This window comes from Cyrtonyx montezumae, unplaced genomic scaffold (genome assembly GCF_038088225.1).
Source record: "Cyrtonyx montezumae isolate F1298 unplaced genomic scaffold, pur_monq_1.0 scaffold_10, whole genome shotgun sequence".
In the NCBI taxonomy this organism is placed as follows: domain Eukaryota; kingdom Metazoa; phylum Chordata; class Aves; order Galliformes; family Odontophoridae; genus Cyrtonyx; species Cyrtonyx montezumae.
The window spans coordinates 28,130,151-28,153,298 of record NW_027071826.1 but is presented as its reverse complement, the minus strand read 5'-3'; the positions used below and the strand labels follow the sequence as shown (position 1 = coordinate 28,153,298).

At 42.3% G+C, this 23,148-nt stretch overlaps 1 protein-coding gene across 1 annotated transcript in view; it reads right to left on the bottom strand.

The window, feature by feature from the left end:
* The window catches only part of SPRED1 (sprouty related EVH1 domain containing 1), a 52,454-nt gene extending 29,642 nt beyond the window's left edge, over window positions 1–22,812 (bottom strand). The window contains exon 1 of the mRNA XM_065753893.1: window positions 22,447–22,812. Coding sequence (XP_065609965.1) covers window positions 22,447–22,478 — 32 coding nt within the window. The 5' untranslated portion in view covers window positions 22,479–22,812. The remainder of the gene's footprint in view (window positions 1–22,446) is intronic.
* Between the last annotated feature and the right edge of the window lie 336 nt (window positions 22,813–23,148).

Sequence of the window (23,148 nt, the reverse complement as noted above, 5' to 3'; positions counted from 1 at the left end):
CTGTGTTGCACAGTCTTACTGGACAATACAGATTGGAATGCCCTTTGAAAATGTTTCAAGTACAACTCCATGCCATTTTCATTACACAAAACAGTTTAATAAAACAATCTGTAAAATATAAAGGATAAAACTGAAAAAAATTAGCAAGTTGATGTAGTGAGATATATATTTCCATTCCACAAATAGGTGTGGTTTACTATTTAACAGGACAGCTTCAGTGAATCCTGACTGCATCAATACAAACAGAAAATCAAAGACCCTTGCTTAAAGACAGAAAAAGAAATTACGTTTTCAATAAATATAAAGAGAAAATAAACTGTCAGAACAGACAAACATGTAAAAGGCAAAAGCTCAAGCTCAAGAAACAAAAATCCAAGTTTGGCCTACCACCGATTTCATTCATACCCATATTTCTGGTATGGACTTCTGCTCTTTTAGCAAGAGAGGACCTTCTCTACTCATACCCCAAGCACAGTGTGTAGCAGAAAAACATTACGGATTACAAATAATTTCCCCTCATTATAAAATAACAACTGAATGAGTACTTTTATCTGCAGTGAGACTCACTGTATAAACCTAGTAAGACAGAAATTATTAAATGCTTTGCTAGCTAAAGAAAAGCAATCAGGCTTTTATTAAGCATTCTGAAAAAATGAGGTCAAAAGACCACTAGCACATTACAAGTAATGTCTTTAGTGATGTTAACAAATGATCTCTGATTTTTTAGCTACAGTGTTCCCTACTTAGCAATTTAAGCCTGAAGGACTGTGTGCATCACAGAAATTCATCTGACAGTTTTCTAGACTTTGTACACCATCCAAGACTAAGAATGATTTCATCTCACCTGAGCTTTTCATGCCAGATATATGTAATTGTTTCTGAGGGGTCTGCTTCTTGAATCCAGTTGCACAAACATCAAAGTTACTGTGTTTGAAAAGATGAAAGAATATTCCCTAATCATACAATGAGTCCTAGACAGAATTCACTCGGCTGTCATTTACATCCATTCTTCCAAGTGTTCCTAAAGACTTGTTTATACTTATTTTTTAATCTTACTGACCTGACAGAAAAATCAAGAGAAACGCTGGTCTGTTTTTAAGGCTTCTAAATCCATCAAATCCATGTTTTAACTACCCATGACTAAAGCAGCTACTACTTGTTTTCCTCATCCATACACTGACCCAGAAGCACTGCGGGACTGGTACTTGGTGCAACCACCTAACTGAGGCATTATCACAAAAAGACTTTGTAAAAAACAAAACAAAACCCAAGCAGGCAAACCAGTACTGACTATTCCACATGAAAAGTTGATGTTTAAAGAAAAACAGCTGACACCATTGTTTCTTTAGGAAGCGCAAAAGATTGCCTAAGAGTTATTTAAGGGGAAGAAAGGGGAGCTAAAAATGACAGAAATCAAATAACAAAAATGAAGTAATAGACGTTTCAAAAGTCAGCTACATGAAGCGACCAGGGTTGGGGGAGGAAATGCTGCTTGCATAAGTTCTTCCCTACCAAGCAAATTAAAAAACAAAGTAACAGAGTCCTCGAGACAGGAAGAAAACCTGGATGCCCTTCCTCAATGCATACTCTTGTTTAGCAAGTTTAAGTGTTATGCAATGTCTCTATTCTAATATACTGATATATGTTCTATTACAATCTAGGACTGCATCACATTAATCATTATAAATGTAACACAGGTGGGTGCTAAGGAACACGATGCAAGTGAAAGAAAGGTTAAAATGCAGTCATGTAAACAGACAGGTGAAAATGACAGCTGCCAGACAGCTATGTTCCCTGTAGCCGCCTTTGACAGCCTCATTCCGGACGGTCTTTCAGTGAACACTGCTGAGGGAATATAAAACTACTTACAGTTCCACTACCTTCCATCAGCAGGTAAAAGCCCCTTTCCTGCCCACAGTAGTGCTGCAAATACCACTAGCACATGAAGATAACACCGTTTGGCACCAGCTTTCTCCAGTGCCCCACACCCATGCAGCGATCAACACCAGGATGCTGAAGTGAACCAAGAGAATTTCCGAAGAAAGGATCGCTTCAGTCCAGAACAGCTAGCCAACCTTCAGCAGCAGAAGGCTGATTTCTGGTCTCAAGGCACTCTCACAGTGTCTCAAAGTGATTCTGAAGTCAGAACACACAAGCCACACAAGTTACAAGCACTTGGACCACGTGCAGCCAAGTTTGCTTCACCTTTGGTGTTCTCTGCTCTCAAAAGCTGCTCTCAAGCTGCTTCCCACAAACCCATACGGATCAGCAAAAGATAGAGCAGTCACAGTCCAGCCACAGCTCATCTGTTTCTCTGCATTACAGATGTATTTTGAGATTAAGCCACAACTTGAAATGTGAATATTTAGGATTCAAGTCACAAATTGTGGCACATTTGATCTCTTTCTGCACTATCAACATAATTTAACTCTTAATTCTGGCTTCATGCATGTGGAATAATAAGCAACAAATATGTAACATACTTATGAGCGCTTTTCCCTTTTCCCAGAAACATACATTTTCTCTCTGCACAAATTCTTACTGCCACAATTTTTGGCCCTCATTGTATTTATTAAAGCCCCGTTTAGTCGCTAACAAAACAGACTGAGTTTCCTTTATGTATGGACAGAATACCAAGGGGGAGGTCCTCTTGATTCCAGATGATGCACGGGGATTAACTCTGGCAGCAAAGAAAATGGATATTCTGAACACTGCAAAAAGTTTATCCCACAATGTGGTGAAAATTGAGAAGCAAAGAAACCATAATTTTCAAGAAATACAATAAAAAATATATCACCATGAAAGGTTGAATTGTAAGCACATCTAACATACATGTAGCTTTTAATTTTATTATTATAAATCCACCTAAAAGAAAATATTTTCAACAAAGCACTAAGAGAGATTAAGCACGTCCTTGCTGTGGATTAAAGCTTTCATGCTCTTCAGAATGTTAAAGTGAAGTAATAGTAAAGGTTGGAGCTTTAATGTACAAATTCCAAAGTCTGAATTTAAGCTGTAGTAAGACTTAGCAAGTATTAAGAATACTCAAGTCTGGGTCTTTAACTCTTTTCCAAAAAACAAACAAACAATCAGCAATAATCTGTATTACAAAGAAAACTTAAATTTAAGTGATTCACCAGCTCAAAGATATTTTTTAACATCACCGATATTACAGGAAATATCACCCAAAGAACTTTTAGAACAGAAAAGTAGCCTTTAAGAATCAGCTGGAAAAAATGATTTGACAACTAAGCCTTTTTGGCTAGAAGACATTTTTCATTAGAAATAAATAAATAAATAAATAAATAAACAAACAAATAAAATGACTATAGCTCTAATTAACGACTTGAAATGGAGATTTTTTTATATTTTAAGTTAAATTTCCTGGTATGACACGTTTTCCAAACAGCAGTGCTACTGGCATCGTGAACCACAGCTACTTAGCACTGTAGTTTGTACTCCTGCATTATTATGCCAGGCACATAAGGGAGAGGAAATACAAATCTCCTCTCTTCAAAAGAAGAAAAAAAATACATGAAAATCCTTCAAGTTTTGCAGCCATTCATCCTTTAATAAGGATCATTATTTACATAAGGTTATTCAGTATTTGTAGAGAATGAAGGGAAATACAAACCCTATGAACTTCAAGCTTTAAACAGGGTTCCAGTACACAGGCATTCAGAAGAAAAGCAGCTTCCAGATTATAGTCAGGCAAGCATTCTGACAGACGATGCACCTCCATGAGACAAATTAAAAGGCAATGCTTCACTGAACAGATGCATGGAGGGGGTACGGAATACTATGCAGAGCCCGTAAATGATATACAGAACTCTCATTTTGAGTGCCCCTAACTAATTGTAAGGTTTTACTTACATGAGTTGTCTGAACATTCATATATATGGAGTTCTGATAGTGATTCAGCACCTGCAGGTTTGCAGCAAAACTTACTTGACTCTGTGGGACAATGAGAAGGCAACTAAACCTGCTCACCTAACTCCAGCCTCAATGAATCTCTGCCCCTTTCTCCTCCTTCACTCTTGGGGCACAACTCTGCTGCTTCCTTTGTGTTAGCTCAGGCTGTTATGCAATGGTGAAGCAAGCTGGTTGTGCAACCTAAGCAGAAAATTCAACAACCCAGAAAGATTGCTTTGACAGATCAGTGCCCCACATCACCTGCAGCCATGCCCCTCTGTTCTAAGGCAAAGGCAGCGGTTGTGAACACACACATACGTAACTTCGCCTCTCAGAGGCAGTCCAAAATGGCAAAGATCACGCTTTCATCGTTAGAAATGCAGACTTCAATGAAGAATAATTTCAAGGCTTATCTAAACCACATTTTTCTTTTATTTTTGACACATATATAAACTCATCTTTAAGCCAGAGGAAATACATAAGAGCTGTTTTCTATTTCATATATAAACTTAGAATTACTGTCACTTCTTTTTTTTTAAAGTGCTTTACTTTTTATTTAATTCCTCAGTCTGAAACTGATCACCAATAGAGTGGCAGCGTTCAACACAAAATTCCATCTGTTCCTCCTATACATTGTTGAAAAGCTAGACTTTAAGTTTTGGTTTTAAAAGGCCCAGAAACCAGGAAAGAAATTCTCTTAGCACTTTGCTCCCTTTAGTATTTTACGTATTTCAGTCACTACAGATGTACTGTACATACACTTCCACCAGCAGGTGTGCATCTTTGGAAAATCTCATTCAGACAGCACACCGCCGCAGCGTTTTCCAGATATATCCACGAGTGCTGACATTCGCTTGTACATGAAGTAAAACAAACAAAAAAATATAGAATAAATTAAGCCACAGTCAACTTCACACAACTAGAGGCTGACAGCACTGTAACCTTACTCCAGAATATGAAGTAAACACCTTTACCATTCAGATTTGGAATTAGTCCTACAAGCCTGTTTATGCATTGGCTCTTGATCCTTGCGCTCCAGCCTCCCGAGCAGCAGTTACACAGTTAAGCACTGATGCTATTAGAATAAACTTCTGGTGGGAAGTGCTAAGAATTCACCCCACTGCCTACCAATCTATCCAGAAATCTGTTCTCACTCCTACTTCCTCCTGTCTGTTCCTCTCTGAAACAGCAGAAGGGGGGGGGGCAGGGAGTTTGCCTTTCCTCTACTGGATCACAGTTGTGTACGTGAACTATACCAGACCATATGGCAATCTCTTTCAATTTGTACGAGGCAAAACAAGCTCCCCAGCAGCCCAACCCAAAGGGATCCACATAAGAGAGCCTACTGATAACCACATACGTGCACATTTCTGCATCCAAACAGACCAGTTACTAAATTGTCAATTCACTAAGGTAAAATTTCGCTTCCAGAGTTCTCCAGGACGGGAAGCCACTTACCATATCCACGCACACATTCACACCGATGTTTATGTTTCTCTCTCGGTTGTACACAAAGGAAGCTGACTGCCTACATGCAACTCAGAGCAGCTGGAGAAAAGCTGAAGACTAGGATGCATAACTCAGCACACAGGAAGGTTTTGACGTAAGGAAAATTACTGTATTAAATGAAAACCGGTGCCTGCTTAATGAGCAACACATGCAGAAGATGATCCTGCTCACAGGAGAGTAAAGCCAAAGAGAAAGGTTGAAAGCTCAAAAGAATCCTCCACAGCTGCCTGGACGCTGATGGGCTGAGGAAGGCTAACCAGAAACAGGCAGGGTGGATTTTCCCTTCGCAAGGGGAAAACATTCAAGTTTTACTTAACTCTGAAGTGCAAAAATCCAACAGGAAAACCCTCAGATGCAGAACGCAGGAGAAATCCCATTACCCGTGCTCAACGAGAACAGGAAAGCATCTCACGAGGGCACAACCTTTGGATGCATAGTTGTGTTTAGCTCTTACATAAAATTAGGGTTGCAGGATCAAACACCCTGGAATAGGATCTTCTCATTTCCTTTCCTTAAAAGTTAAAACAGATTGTTATGGAGACTTGATTTTCAATTTTTACAAAATAATCATAAAAATCTACAGCAGTTTTTGGCCCAGCAACCAAAATTTCATGTAAATTAGTACAGAACTTTGTCTGCGTTTCCACATCGAGCTTTAGCAAACATTGCTTATATGAACATGCTGGAAGCTGACTTGACAGAAAATTGTCCCATCGGCTGAAACTGTGTAAGTTTTACTTTTTAACTAAGAGTTGAATTAAACTCTGAGAGTCACTGAGCACGTATTTAATTATAGTTGTATAATGCAATAATCTGATTTTCTTTACTTTCTTTCTTTACTCTTCACTACCATTTTTTGAAGTCTTTCACTCAGTTTGCTTACTGAAAACAAGAAGCAACTTCATCACTGGCAGAAGTGAGCAAACTAAAGCAGCTTAAAGCACTGCCCATTACCTTCCCTCAAGAGGCAAAATACTGCAACAAAGACAGCTGCCAACAGGCTTGATAAATACCCAGGACCTGCCTATACTAAAATACAGCTACAGTAATTGAAACTTGACTATCATTTGCCACTGCACGACTTCAACTTTAACACTGTACACAAAGTGGAGAAAGAAACGAGCCTTACATGGTAAGACTGAATACTCCTCTGCCTTTAATTTACATGTGTTAATATACCTGCAAACTGCCATCACAGATCTGTGACAGTTGTTAATACCCACTCACTCTGTACGCTAAGGTTAAATACTTATCTCTCAGGAAATTAAGAAATTGGAACATTTCTCTCTGTCCGCAGTTCATAAAAAAAGGACAAAGAATCAGATGGCTGAGAGATTTCAGCAAAATCCAGCCCTAAAGGGGAAACCTAACCACAGCAAACCATTTGTTGAAACACTGTGCTAACCGTAACTAAAAATTGCTACTGCCAAAACAATGATGAAAAATAATTTTCTTGTAGTTGATAAGCAAGAATGAAAAAAGGGCACCTTTATTTTCTTGGTTCTGCGCTTCCTCATAATTTCAGGTTGAACCGTAAGGGTTCAAATGTTTGTGTAAGAAAGCTTTATTTATGTTTAGCAGCAAAGAATAGAAATATTAAAACAGTTTAAATTAGATTAAATTAAAGTAGTTTAAAGTTAGAATTAAAACATTAAAAATGTGCAAGTCCAACAGGGTGATACCGATTTCAGAAAGCTCACCAAACCCCTTCAAAAACAAGTTCCTGTAATTAAGGTTATTATTATTATTATTAGGTTTAGTTAGTGTCAAGCATCATTATTTCTTAAGGGCTTTTCTGAGACAGATTATATGTCAAACAGATTTAACCCCAGAGATGTAACATGATCTTATAATAGTTATGACTAAATCACAAGTTTTAAAGTAGATAGCCATCAAAGTAAGGAGAGCAGGCGATCACGGATTCAGGAAATGTTCATTCCCCCATAGTCAGCTAATGGCAACTTTAATAGGATGTGATGGATTTTTCTCCACCAGGAGAAAATACAGCCTGCGTTTCTGCCTCAGCAGCCCACGCCAGCTGACTAATGGAGTTATATTTTTGTCTCATACGAGGATGGTTACTTGCCCATCCTCTAGCAGTTGCAGAATGAAACATTAGCAGCAGCTGTGGGGTGAACAGAAAAGCTGCTCTATTTGGTAGCCAAGATCCAAAGCACAGGCCTTTCCTCCAACAGTGGAGCTCATTTTCTGTCACACAGTGACGAAAAGACACAGCTCAGAACGAGGCCACTTTTAGGGCTTAAAGTAGCTAACTGCAGACACTTTAAGGAGTAATAAATCTTCATAGGGAAGCACAGGATTCACAGAAAATAAAAACAGAGTTCTTGAACAGTTAAGGGTCCTTGAAATCAAGAAATTGTTGGAAATAATATATGTGAACCAGAACATTTTTTCTTAAAACAACTCATATCAGATGCTACTAAATGTAAGAGCTCCTTGCCTTGGTATAATAAACCTAATCACAACAGACCAGTCCCAACGAAACGCTTCTGCCTCACTAGTGAATGATCTGCATATGCCTGAACTAGAAACATCTTTTTATGCAAGTATTTGGGCTTCAGTCCTGCAAAAATTTAAATATATCAGTCTGAGTAGACCTACAGATCTCTGTGGAAGTCTACAGAGTTTATCACATGCACAAAAGCTAACACATATTTATAAGCCTTGCAGGATAATTGCTTTTGGCAGGATATAAATAACATCACTACAGTGTGCTTTAGAATCATGGTCTCCTGCCTTCAGAAGCAGGAGTTCTGGTGAAGCCTGTCACTCGTCATATACAGAATGGCAGCTGCATAGCCCACAGAGACATTTAAACTTCTCTTTGCATTTTCTTTAAAATCTCAGAATAGCGTATGGACATTCTTTTAAAGTAGAAAGAAAGCTAATGAATAAAGCCTATAAAAACTGCCTGGAAATGCTTTCTTACCAGTGCCATGGATACCACTGGTAGGAATGGAAGCAGTTCCTAGACAAACTATCTATAGCTTCCAAGCAGCACATCAATTAGGCAGTGGGGTTTACTATGCATTTTTCCAAAACCTAATGCACTGGCTGACAGGGCAATAACTCAATATGAGAAGCAGGCTTAATAAAGCACTGTAATGTTCCCTGTACTAAACTTCAATGAAAAAAAACCTCAAAAATCTGCTACAAGAAGAGCTTTCAAAGAGCAAGACAGGCATCTGAAATAATTTTAGAAACCCGATGCCAGTAGTTTGCTTCATTGACTTTTAAATGCACACCTAAAGCCAGGCCTTAAGATTTCCCTCCTTACTTGTCAGCCTGTTTCATCTTTTTGGCATTGCCTTTCTGCCTCCTCTGGCCTCCATTTTAACTTCAGGAAGGACAAACCTGAGCGCAGCACAGGAGAGCTGGTCACCTCCAGTGCCATGGAGAGCAGTGTGAGGGGACCCTGTTCTCCACTGCCAGCCCTGCACCTGCCACACCAACCAGGGTAAGGAATTAATAGGCTCTGTACACACAGGTAGCTCCTACAGGACAATTATTTTATTTGTGTGCAATGAGAACAGCAGTGGGTTGTTTACTTCTGGGGAACTGCCCGCAAGTTCAAAAGTCCTAGCAGCAACAAAGGGAGGAAATATAATTTGGAACACTTGGCAGCTATCACAAACCAATATGATTCTCCATTCACAGGTCACACCGCCTCAGCCCAAATCAACAGTTGAATTCCTTGCATTCAATCCATTTCTATTAAGCACACTTTATCCCATGTACAAAAATGACAGGCCACTAGATGATTGGAACACAGAAATATTGCTAGGTTTAACTTAAATAAATAACTAAACCAAGAAACCTCTTTGCATCTTGGATGTTTGTCCACATCCAGCATAAAGCTACACCTCAGATAACAGCAGGTTAGAGCTCACCAAAAGCACGTGTGGTCTTCTAAGCACAAGAGCCCTTCTGGTAGCTGCAGGGGGAGGTGAACAGCTGCCATGAAGTCCTAAGCCACTCTGACCGTCCAGAATCTGGCAGAGGGGACACGGAGGTCTGTGCCCATCTCGCAAGCCACTTGCTGCAGGCCAAAGCCAAAAAGCACCACCATACCCAGCACCCTTTCTCCTGCTGCTAAGATGTTACTTTACATCAGAAAGCAGGCTGCTGACACTAAGAGCAACTCAGTTTGGTTGGGAAATGCACTGAGAAGTGTTTCCCTTGAACCTCCTGTAGGTACTGGAAACGCGACCATTTTATCCCTCACCTTAATCACATGGCTCTTGTGAAACGAAGCGTTTCAAGAGAAGACAAACTCATGCAGTACACAATGCACTGAAGTAACTCATTCAGATACTGACACTAACCTCACGTTCACACACGCAAACACGAACAGCAAACTAACTGTAGCAAGAGATTATACTGAATAATCTGGAATAGCCATTTCAGTTCACTTCAACTTCCAAATGCCTAAGAACACAGCACAGCCTGGGAGAACTGATAAACCACACAAAGTTCGACAGCTTGTTGCTGCAGCAAAACGCAGTGCCACCACACAGCCGTAAGGTACAGCTTTCCACCAAAGAATCGAGGAACAAATTATCTATTTCAGCTCAATCATCCTCGGGAAGATATACAAGCATATTGAATTTAACCAGGTATAGCAAGACAGAGAAAAGTCATCAAATGGACTGGACAGCAACGATTTTTGCGAATTCTTTATGGCAATTCTTATATTTTTATTTAAAACATTAACAACTCCGAAACAATAAAATACAATACTAAATCATTATTAATTTATGTCCCTTGAACACCTAGGACAAACATTCCATCTCTGAAGGACTTCAATATTCCAGGTATCAATTTTCTTCAGCATTTTCAGTGGGAAATTTCTAAGCAATGCTAAACCCAGAGGGGAGAAATGTTAGCTGACCCCTTGGTGGCCTTAAGGTATGCCATCTACCTTGTCACTAAAATGCAACCAGATCTGCTTTACCCTTAAAGAGCAAAGAAATGAGCAGTTAAGTTCAGAGGATTTCAAATAAATCTACTCCCACACTCCCTCATTAACTGATCTCGACTGTAAATTTGCTTTAGATACTCTAAGAGGTGGCTATTAAGTGCATGGAGGCAAAGTTATTTTGTGCATCAAAATGACAGCCAGTGTCATTTTATTTAGTGAAACTGGACTCGTTAGTGTTAGTGAAACAGAGGGTATTAATGGAACTTCAGCTATTTTTATTCTGAACTGCTTGTGTACTTATGCACCTTCAGCTTATTCTGAAATATTTCACAGGTTGTCAGAGAGGATCCAAAGAAAACAACCTCCAAAACAAAAACCAACAAAACACCAAAGAGTTAAATGTTTCAAGTTATGTAAGTAGTCAGTCAAAAAACGCTAAAACAAAACCACCCATAGCACACATCAGTCACACAACTGCAGCACTTCAGGCAATTTCTGAAAGGCATTTAAAAAGAAGTTCAGATTAACACCTAGAAGAAAAAAAACCAAAAACTACCCAAAACAAAGCCACCACAAAACCCAAAAACCCACAACCCAACACAGTATAAAGATTTGCATGAGAATAGCCCTTTTCTGCATAGTTTTATAGAGAAGTATCAACTTCCAGACCTTCCTAATTACAAACAGGTAAATTTCACCCAACCCCAAATGCTTTCAAGAACATTAAACTCAGTTTAGCTCCTCTGCATCTTGTACTCTCAGTGGTAACAGTGTCAACCACTAGACTTGGGAATTGCTGCACTGAAGTTAATAAACCACATCTGAAACATTTGCACTTATGAAAAAGATGGTATGTAACAGAGTTTACAAGTCTGAAGATGAACACAAGTTTCATCATTAGGAAAAAAACCAAACATTATAAAAATTATACATGGGGGTAATATAAAATCCTGCCTACTTCCACTGCCAGATATTGAACAACTTCTGATTTGGCTTTCCATTGAAGTCAAAATATCACGTGGATACTTAAACCTTGAGAAGTACCAATCTGAGCTTACTGAGATGTACTGAATTAAAACACCAGGAAAAAGCTGGACTAAGTGGACTTCCTACTTTTAGACCAGCACTGTTATTACCAAAGAACATATTCCAAAGAAGCAATCTGACAGTACTACTTGCTGAACTGTAGTAAGAATTCACTGCAGAGGAAAGCAAAAAAATCTTCTGAAGAACATAATTTCCCACTGTAAATAAAGACAATGAAATTTGCATCCTGCTGAAAATGTGGTAGAGCAAAACTGATTTTCCTGGTCAAAGACAAAAGTATAAGCAGTATCTTTCAATCTACCTGAGAAAATGGCAATCATTTGGAATAAAACACATATTTTGATTATATAGAAAAATAAAGGAATATATTATATATATATATATATATATATACACACATATAAACCATCTCTATCACCAAACATGCCAGTCCATGTATTTCCATGTTTAAATTGGGAAATGACAGTTATAGCTACTCGTTTGCACAGAGGAGAAAGCAGAATGAAGAAAAAAAAAAGCAGAAAACAAAAGTGAAGGTATGTATAAACATACTCCAGTAAAACGCTCCAATACCACCGAAGGCACTGACTGGAACTGGTTTCTTTTCTGATTGTGGTGTTCAAAATACCCCACAGGCACTTCAGAAAGTAAAGCTAACTATCCCTAGAAGTTACCAGTAGATGGAAAACAGGAATTGTTTAAGCTGTGTCGACTTACACCACTATTTCAACCCTAATTTAAATTAGAGATGGAGAAAATTTTAATTTTTACTTTACATACATACTACTTGTTTTTCCTAATGAAAGGAAAATTAGCACTGGCTGGTAAGCATTCAGTAACAAGGCTGGTAACCTGAATACACTGATCTGCCCCAGGATGTAACCTCGCAGTGAACGTTTTAGTCATGTTTACTTAAGGTGCACTGCCTCCTTGCATTTTTTGTACCGTCCTGTCAAATATTTACACTTGTAATTTTTTACTTCAGGCTTCAAAATTGTGAATTAGTTCTTTGTATCTTGGACACCGAAACTTGAGAATTAAGTTAGACTCACGTGAATCACAGATGTGTTATTATTACTGGAATTACCTTTTCCTTGCCTGAGAAAGCAGTATTTCTCAACTCTGAACTGAGAAACAAAACCAAAGCTACCTATGAAGCTTGATTTAACACTCAGACTGTGGTTTGATCCTTCCTATCTGGCAATTCCTACATTTCAGCAAATTCAAAAATAACCAAAAGCATAATGATTTAGACAGAATAATCTTTCACCTACACAAATGATTTAAACATTTCATCAAAACGTTTTAAGAGTTTTAACGGTACTTAGCTCCCACCCCCAAATAGGCCTCTAACTGCCTTATGAACAAGCTAGAAAGCAACCTTGGGAAAGTGGGCCAAAATCACCTTGGCTCTTGAGAAGTGACACCGGTTTCTTCCTTTGTCATGTACAAGTTACAGGGGATCTCTCTTGCAGCTTCTCTACTGAAATAATCTCTTCCTTCAGCACATGGCAGAGATCTGGATAGTTGTGCCTTATGTGGGATGGTACATCAATCAAAGCTCATTGTTCCCTCACCCAAGTTGTGAGGAACAGGAGGACCAAGCAGTACTTAAAGCTTTTACTTCCCCGTTTATCTTCAACCGTGAGGATCAAGCTCACGCAGTACAAACATGCCAAAGAACAGAAAAACCAATCCTGTACCTCCCAGAAAATCATTCAGGCCTAAAAACCAGCTGAAACACTAACAGAATTGGTAAATCTCTTTCTAGTTATTCCAGAAATATAATCTAAAGGTTTTACTCAGACAGGAGGCTGTAATTCTAATTTTACTTTAGGAAGAATTATTCACCAACTTCAAAAAGATGGACAAAGTTCAGGTGAATTTTCTGGAATGGAGGGTTCACAATGCAGATTTTAAACATTCCTGCAATGACTTCTGTTTTCACTGCTGAAAGAAGGATGAACTCATAGCCCATGGGAAGCATTCTGTCTTCCTACAACTAAAGAAATTCATGTTTGTATTTGGGTTATGTTTTTGTTGTCCAGAGTGACAAAAAACAAAAACAAACAAACAAACAAAAAACACCAAAAAACAAAACAGGTTTATTGTTACCATTATGGTGCAGGGCAAACAAAGCCCTGGTAAAACACCCTAGTATTAAGACATGCTGAGTGGGTAAGCCAAGATGCCTTAATAGAGACACTAACCTGGTGTCTTCTGTTTTGGACAAGCTTTTCTGTACAAGTTGCTCGAGAAAGGCAGTTCAGAAAAAGGCTTTCATGCAAAAAGGGAAAAAAAAACCAACAAAAAAAAAACAACAAACCAAAATGAAACACATCACTTAAAAGGAAGGGTTTATTTAAAAGCCAAAGCACTTCATAACACAGAAGAACGTGCCATTTTACAGAGAAAAACACACAAGTAACAAAATGTGCAATGCAAGAAAAACACACAAACCGTAACCCTAGAGTTTGAATAGGTATGGCAGAGAAGGAAAGGCCTGATGGGAAGGGCCTGAAAATCTCCTTCAATAATCAAGCTTATGAGATTTCCCCTCCCTAATCCAACTTACTCCAGAAGAAAGAAGTATTCTAATGGGAAATAGCACTATACTGAACTACAGTAATTCATAACTTATTCTAGAGTAACAATTAAATCTTATTCTAGAGTAACTTTGGCTAACAGAGAGGCTCTTCATCCAGATTACAACTACTACATGAACAGCTTGTGTTTTCTGCTTTCCTTCAGAGAAATGAATGCATCCACACTCCCCACTCACACCCTATGTGCATGGCACGAGACACTTCAGAGGTTACTGTAAGGCAACACTTCTTCAGCTTCCCCCGGGATCAACTCCCAGTGGTGCCCGCACCCTCAGACAACCCAAAGCAGAGCTGGGCTTACTGTCAAAGTCAGACTTGGGCAGCAAGGCGCTGGGGGTGCAAGCATGGCTGTGGTCCTGCTTCTGCACCCCAGGGAACCACTCACTTTCTGCAGGTCCTCCATTACCTAGCACAGGCTGCCAACATGCACCATGCTTCCCCGTCACCATAGAAACAAAGCATGTACCTGTTAAGGTGCGTATGGGGGCTCTGGGAAGAATGTTTCAAGCCAAACACAGCTCAGACAAGGTATTTGGAGCCAGAACCGTTCTGCACAAACACAGAACACAAAGGTACCATGCTAGAGATCAGCTCAGTGCTGTGCACTGGCTACACATCCACTGAAGTGTTCTGGAGGCAGAAAGAAGGAGGTGAAGCAAGCAAGATTCAGTCAGGACACTTAGGGGCCATACTGCACTTTTGTTTCAAGGAGAGTTTCAAGTACCTTGCACCTGGATGCTGAGCTCTGGTGCAGGCCCCACACTGAGACATGGCTGAAGCCCAGGCCTGCTCTGCCATGCTGTGCTGAGGATAAGCAAGTTCAACACATCTCTCTCTCCTTAAGTAACTTCTCAGAGAGCTTTCAAATTGGACAGGAGGAGAACAGACAAACTATCAGATAAAGAAAATCACGCTATCAGAGCAGCACGAGAAACAGTATGCAATACATCTGGACAAAATTACAGCAGCATTACAAACATCTGAAATAATTCCATAGCTGACATTTGAAAATTTAAAGGAGTAAAACAAGCAAGAATGCAGAAACAAGCAAAAATCTAACAAGCTTACTGAAAAATAAAGAAGGATGGATTCCTCAATGACACAGAACCACCTGCACATGACTGGAGGATGCAGGCCTTGCTCCAAGCACAGCACAGGCAGCAAATGAAGCAAGGGGCTGAAAACAGAGGAAACGGATGTTTCCTAGCACTGAAGGCTTGGGAGTGGAAACCAGGCAATTTGATTACCATGCTGGCTCTGCCTCAGTATCAAAACCATCAAAATTCATACCCCTCAGCCACACAAATTAGAATTGCACTAACAGTCTCTGCTCTGAAGCTTGAAAGTTCTTGAGCATTGATCGTACAACTCTGCATTCTCTTGGCACACTCATTATATAACAGTGGAACTAGGACTCATTATCCCTCTTACGGTTTTTTTAATCTTGCAAACTGAAGTGGCAGAAAATTTTTTTTTGTTTGGTATGACATCAGCAGTGCAGATCAGCAGCCCCCACCTAACAGATGATCCCTGTAACAAGACAGATCACTGCCCCTGATGAGGGCACAAACATGCTATTGTGAATATACCCTGCTAGGAAATCTCTCATTTTTCTTGGTCTTAAAGGGAGAAAGGGACCATGGATTAGCAACAGGAACTAGTGCTTGTAAACATACAATTTTGGTACATAAGGACCACCACCACTTAGACAAAAACCACTATTTCCTATTTTAGATGTATGGGACTCCATGCTCAATCCTGAATTCGTTTATTTACACTTTTCAAAACCACGTTCCTGCTCAGGCTTATAAATGTGTTGGCCTTGACTGCACATTTCACATTAAGGCAGTGCTCCGGGACCTGGAGCAAGCATTTTGTGTACAGGAAGAGAAATACCTGGTGCACCAGGCACTGCAGAATGACACTGGCTGAGAAGTTTCTAGGAAGCCACGTAAACACCCCTACATCAGAGCAGGCTGTGCTCCTACCTTTCACTACAAGTACTTAATCCTTTCAAAAGGTTAAAGAGAGAAGGTTTACACCACCTCATCAAAACTCTTCTGCACAGCTTCTGAAAGAAAAAAATTGGAGGCAAGAGTCCACATCAAGAGCTCTACCTTGCCAATTCTGCCCTTAATTAGGGATGACAGCCAGTTGCAGTTGCAGTTTTTAACAAACTGCACCCATGTACTCAGTATTTGTTTTATTAATGACATTCTTAATACTTCTTGTCATTACACTTGTTTATTGACAGCATTTGACTCCACTAAAATCGAAATAAATATCTCAGTTTCACTTTTGCTTTGACAAACTTCTGTCAGTGTCACAACATGTCTGTGCAAGTCAAAGAAAAAGAGCAATTGGCAACAGTTGTCAGATATTCTTGGAGAGGACCTAGTTATCTGGTACTGTTTTTCTAGAGTTAATTTTTGAAGAGGGAAAAGAGACAGCTCTTCTTATAGACTTTAACAAAGCCTCCTCTCACAAACCATTCAAGCCAATGCAGGCTCCCATGTCGGTCAGGCTTCTTAAAACAGGTGAAGTGTTTGACGAATAGTAGGAGCACGGATTACAGGAGTTCCCCGCCTCACAAAAACACCATGTGCAGCACTGGTTGCATTTTTCAAGCACAAGAATTAATACACCTGGAGGAAAAAAAAATAAATCTTTACCACTTCATTTTTGTACATGGTTTAAATGTTTTGACAGTACACATTTGGGGAATGCTTGTAGAGCACATACTAGAAAAGTACGTTCTAATGCATACAAGTTTGGTATCAGTCAGTAATCCAGAAAGGAGGATACTTTTCCTGACGGAAGTATTCGCTATAGCAAGACACTGAACTACTGGAGACAAAAATACACGTGAGTTCCCTGCACACACACACACGCATTTATCAGGATTACTTTGGATTTCATTTGTGCCCGCTTTATGTGGAGCAGTGGGAATTCTGGCCTGCAATTGTGCGTAGCAAGTCTGCTATTATTTAATTAGAGGAACATTTATACTCAATTTTATTACTGAAAACACTTAAATGCACATTTTCTGTCCCTAAGCATATCTGAAGATTTGCTGTTTGCTTTTTAAAGAAGTATTTTCTTGTCACACATAGAAGAACAGTGAACAGCAATATACATGTATCCTCTCAGCAGCCTGGTATCAGAGATTATGAAAAAGATAAGCCAGAAAGATGTGAGAACAAACACACATAAGATGTTTCTTGTAAGCAAGTGCTGTTCAAAACTACCACAACCTTACAGACTACTACAGGTACCCAGCAGAAAAGACAGCCCGTTTATTATCCTGGTATCAACCATGTACCAGAAAATACGTTACCCTGTACGACGCAACTCTGCATCTTGTAGGAAAAATCAATATGGAGTAGTACCACTAAAGAGAATTCATGGCGTCATGCTTCAAGCACCCACTGAATTTCTCTTCTCTGAGCTACCGTAGGAAAAGTTTAACAAGAATACGGACTGTTTCATCATGTCTAGAAATATTTATTAATACGGCATACCAAAAAGAGCACCCAGTTCCCTCCTTCCTTTAAATGAGCAGCAGTGCTGAAGATTATTTCTGCCAAACACCAAGACCACTAGCAAAGTATCAAAGCACAAGAAAAATGTGGCAAACATGGCACAAAAAACCCCAAATTAAAACTCAAGTACTTTTCAAAGTCACCAGTAACTAAACCAATACTTTGCCACCAGAAGTGCTTTCAGATAGAGTAATGAGTATTTTGAACAAAGAAAGGAGAAGATTTTGAGGAACCACGGTAAATCTACGTAATTTTTGTTTGCAACCACTTCCAGCCGTACAGTAGCTGTGCGAGCTTTGCTAGTTAAAATTTGTTTGCTTAAACACTGGACAGAGAACAGAAAGGAAACAAGACAAAGATGGTTCATTTTGTAAACACCCATAAAGGAACTGGGAACCTCAGCAACATGGCAACTGCCAGCAAGCTCTCCGAGTCCTTTAAGGAAACTGCAACCAGTTCAATCAGGAAAGAATATTCAGAGGGAGAAAGCATACATTTCAGCATCAAAGCAGCAAAGTTTAAGACAGTGAAGCGGATGCTGTTCCACAGGATTGGGCTTTGGTTTTGTTTTTGAATCAAAGCAGTAAAAACCAAAACCAACAGAAGTATTTCCCGTGTCTCCCCTTTCAACCTGCAGCAACATTCTCAACAGTGTTTTTTTTGTTTCTGGTGTTTGTCGTATCCCATCAACTCATCACCAACGCATACTATTTTTTCCAAATACTCTCAAGAACGGCTGAATAACAAATATAAAAAGCTAGCCTAAGTACACCAGGAATGCCCTCTGCTTTAATCCTGTGACTTCTGATCCTGTCGAGATATATTCCTTTCAAGAAAGCTCTTTACTTTTCAAGCACGCGCTGATGTCGTCACTGCCTTTTTAACAGTTCAGGCACATCAGATTTTAAACAAACAAGGAAAAAAAAAATGTCCTTTTTAAATTCAAATGTTAACACTGGCTCCAATTGTACTGAAACAGTCTAAAGATATTTTTTCTGCAGTAGTACAGTACTCAAGAAGCGTTGTTAAGGTGAACCCTTTAAAAAAAGAAAAAAACATTCCTGACTCGAAGATTATGTAATATGTAAATTCAGTTTCACCTTCAGAATAGTACAGCGTAGCACAAAGCTCAGGAGACAGCAAGAAGCTGTTCACAGAACTGGAAAAGCCTCCCTGGGACTCTAAACACAGAGCCATTGCCACAAAAGAAAATATATCTGAATTGTAATTATTCCATCATAACTAATTAATTGACTGCTTTCAAAACAAATCACCTCCCCCTTTAAAACAAACAAACAAAAAAAAAAAAACAACACAAATTCCTTACGTAAAGGGAAGAATCATTCTGAAGCTGATACTCGCCCTCAATAGCACAAAATCAGCCTGCTGCAACATGTTAAAATCCTCGCAGAACTAATGAAAACAAATGAGATGGCTTAGATAGGATCTCACATTCACTGTTCAGTATTTGGACTTGGAGTGTAAGGAACCTTGAAGCCCCCGTGAAGCAGTATTTTCATTAACATTCAGGGAAGATACATGAACGTAGCAAATACTGAATTTTAAAAAACACAGTTCACCTCTGCTTTCAAATCACCAGAACCCGAGGCTGTTCAGTCTGTCACAATCTAGAAATGGTTAAGCACACAGCGCTGGCTTCTTTAATTTATCATCTCCTAAGTCAAATTACCTAGGAAAAGGACCAAGAGATTAAATGTGCTGGTGGAGCAAAGCATATGACATCCTAAATCTGTAGAAATGCCCCCAAAATATAAATCAAGAGCAGAGGCATTCCCTCAAAGAGAAAGGGGCCACCTGCAACAAAGAGGAAAGTAAACAAGCAGCGAAGCAGCAATCCTGCTTCTCAGTAGAGCAACTCAGACTCCATCTTAATCCTGTCATCATTCATCCTCGCTCAACAGGCACTACATAACGCAGCACTTCTGTTGGGTAACAACACTGAAACTCTGAAGCATTCCCAGACAGCACAAAAAACTGCCATCAGATCGGGAATTCTGTACAGTGCTTGCTGACCTGCACGCTCTGACATTATTATGTTAAGTTGCATGAACAGCAGATTGACCCACGAGGCCACACGTCCCACTAATTCCTTCATTTGAAAACTAAGAGCATTTGTGAGCACTGCATTGTGCTCCCACTGACCACACAACAGCACCGAGAGGAAAAAAAATAATACAGAAATGGATCTGGAAAGGTACAGAAATACTCTTATTTAACTCACGTCTAACTGACAAAGGCAGTGAAATCTTTACAAGAACGGTCAAAAAGCACCAGAGAAAAATCCAGCTGTGGCAGTCAGCATTTTTTAGAAGGCTGCCTGACACGTGCTCATGACTGACAGGAAACCTAATAGTCCTTAATGCAGCTTTTTAATTAATCTCTTGCACCGTGCGTTACAGTTTAAAAGAATTTAATATTATTGACTCCAGGCACCACAAACCGTGGTGTTTACTCCATAAAATGAAGCTTTATAAACACAGAATAACGCTCAATTACTGGGATATTGCTGGTAGCCAGGATGACACCAAAAATGTTGCCAAGTACCCGTATGCGCCCTTACACGCAGACAGATTTGTTAATGAGCTCAAGGCCATTGATGATAACAATTATAACAACAATTTAACAATTAAACACAGATCTTCTAATACACGATGTACTTCAGCGTGCAGATATGCCCTATTTTCACAAACGATTTCAAATTTCAGTCCTATTTCCCAGTCATTCACAGCAGCACTCCAGTGCTGTATGCAGAATCAGCAGAGAGGAACGACTGAGGAGCAACTCCGGCCCTGCCAGAGCTGCTGGCAGAACTGCAAAAGAAACCGAGGAGAGAAATGTGTATATGTACATATTTTCCAACCTCCTCCCACCCCCCCTCCCCGGAGTTGGAATGCTTGTGAAATTCTAGGAAGTAAAAACATCCACTGTGTGAGAAAAAGCACTGCTGCTGATAAAGCATCACCAGGTTATATACATTGAGCTGCAAGCAACAGTGAATGAACTTGGAATAAATGTTAAGTGAGGGCTTGCTTATTTCAAGTAACGCTCAGTAACCATTCAGGTATTCTCCCACTTCCACCAGTGACAGAGCCTCCTCCACCCCACAAGTGGATAATTAAGGATCACCTCCGTGTAATTTGTTGAGAAAATGAAACGGTGCATTCACGAACAACGAGCAGCTCCATTTTAGCACCGGCAACCGCAGAGCAGTCGCACCAAACAGCCACGGTGGCTGCTTCAGTGGTCCTGCATCACCGCATTTCAGACCTTCTTTTTTTCCCTTTTGCAAGGACGACGTGAAAACGTTTAAAATCCAACTTAGCATCCCGACCTTTCAACAGCGGCATCAGAACGTCTCCGTCGTTCCGGTAGCTCGGAGGCGACGCTGTAGGCGCTGCCATAGAGCCGCCGCTCCGCAGTGCCGGTACTGCCCGCCGTGCCGGGGCCCCCAGCGCCGCTAAGCGGGGCCGCGCTTCCCCCGCGCAGATACGAGCAACGAGGACCGAGAAGCGGTGGAGGCACCGTTTGTAAAACGCGTTCGCATGAATGGATCCGATTTTCGTTATTTTATTTCTGAGCCAACGTTTTCAGGAGGAAGGGGGGGAGTGGGGGGGAGCACGCTGACGTTTTCTTGAATAAACCCTTCCGTGCCGCGATGTGCGCCTGTGCCGCGAGAGGCATTTTCTGAACCAACGTCGCTTCGTATGAAAGAGGCGAGCACGAAGCGCAGCGCAGCCCCGGCCCGGCGGCTGCTCGCCCCGTAGGCGCGGCCGGGGACCGCCCGGCCCCTCTGGCCGTGTCCGCGCCCGTCCCGCGGGCCGCCCGGCATCGCGCTGCGTGCAGACACCGCGCCTGAATGGACGGCCAGGTACTTTATGAATGGAGCGGTCACGTGCTCCCAGCACCTCCCCGGCTGATGTTTCCCACATAACCGTGTCAACAAGCGCGGCACCGCGCAGCGACGCGCGGCTCCGGAGCGGCCCCAGCCGCATCCTGCCCGCGGGACCCCCCCGCCGCGCCCCTACGGGCGGACGGCCGCGAAGCCGGCGGGCCCGGCAGGCAGGGCGGATGGCGTCGGGTGGGTTTTTTTTTTTTTTATGAATGGAGACCGTGGTATGCAAATGAGAGCGATTCACAAAAAGAGAAAACATGGCGGCCGCTCCGGCCCCGGCCCCGCAGACACCGCAGCGTCGCGGCCCCGCTCCCGCGGATCGGCGGAGCACCGCGGGCCGCGCCGGGGATTGCTGCGGGGCCGCTCCGCGCTGCCCAGCCGGGCTGGCGGCGTTGCCCCACGGCTGCCCTGCGGCGCCCGCACGGCCCGGCGGTGCGCGGGGGCCGCCAGCCCTCAGCCCCGCGGGCAGCCCAACTTTCGTACCATAAAAGAAGTTTGAGAACGCCCCACGTTTGCGTTTCGCACTCGGGAGGGAGTCCCCCGTTCTCTGCCGAACGCCCCCCTCCTCCTCCTCCTCCTGCCCCTCTCATTTATTTCTCTTTTTTTTTTATTATTATTGTTAAGACGTTGCAGCCGCTGGGCTGCAGCCGCGCTTCCACGCATTCTGCTCCGGGTCTCCTCCAACCCCGACACGTGAAAAACGCTGAGATCCCCGAGCTGCCCCCCTGCCTCTCTTAAAAAATAAAAGTCCCAAGTCCTCATTAAAGAAAAAAAAAAAAAAGGAAGAATAAAAAAGCAGGGCTCCGGGGCAGGTTTAAGCCGTATTTACACGGACTGACTCATCCAATTAACATTCAGCAGCAGTTTCCCGCAGGACGGAGCTCCCTCGCGCCCGTTTCCATACGGAACGCCGCCGAGCACCGCGCTCCGCAGCCCGGCCCCGCACCCCCGTCCACGCACACGCGCGGGGCTTACTCGGTGTTAGCAGCCGCCGTCTCCTCGCTCATTTTCCCCTCACCGTGATCCGAGGCGGAGCAGCAGCAGCAGCAGCAGCAGCGGGGCGCAGCCAGAACTCACCAGAAACTTCACCATTGTTCCCCCCCCGCCCGCCCCCAGCCGCAGCCAGGCCGGAGCGGTCCGGGTCCCGCGGAAGCACCGAGCCGCTGTATCCGTGCGGGCGGCGGTGACGGCGAAGCGGCGTCGGCGCGGCGCTCCGTTCTCCCTCCCGCAGTCAGTGCGGAGCGGCGCGGCGGCGCCCAGGCACAGCTCCCCGCCGCCAGGCGCAGCGCCGCGCCGTCCTCCCGCCGCCGCTCATCGTTCGCCGCCCTCCTCCTCCTCCTCCTCCTCCTCCTCCTCCTTCTCCTCCTCCTCCTCCCGCCCTCTGTTCTCCACCGGATTCCTGCAGACGGCCGAGGCTGGCGGCGGGGGGGAGGGCGGCGTTTTAAGGCGGCCCGGGAGTGCTAAGGGGGGGAGGGCCGGCAGCGAAGGGTTGCGTCACGGCGGTGCGGTGCGGTGCGGGGGTGCGGCAAGGAGAGCCCCCGGCCCGCGGAGGGCTGCGGGAAGTTGGGCGCTGCGCTCCTCGGCTCCGCCGCCCCCTCGCAGGAAAACTGGGCGGAAGCGTCGGCTTCGGACTCCTTCCGCCGGCACTGCGCGATCCAAAATTACCGCAGGCGAGCG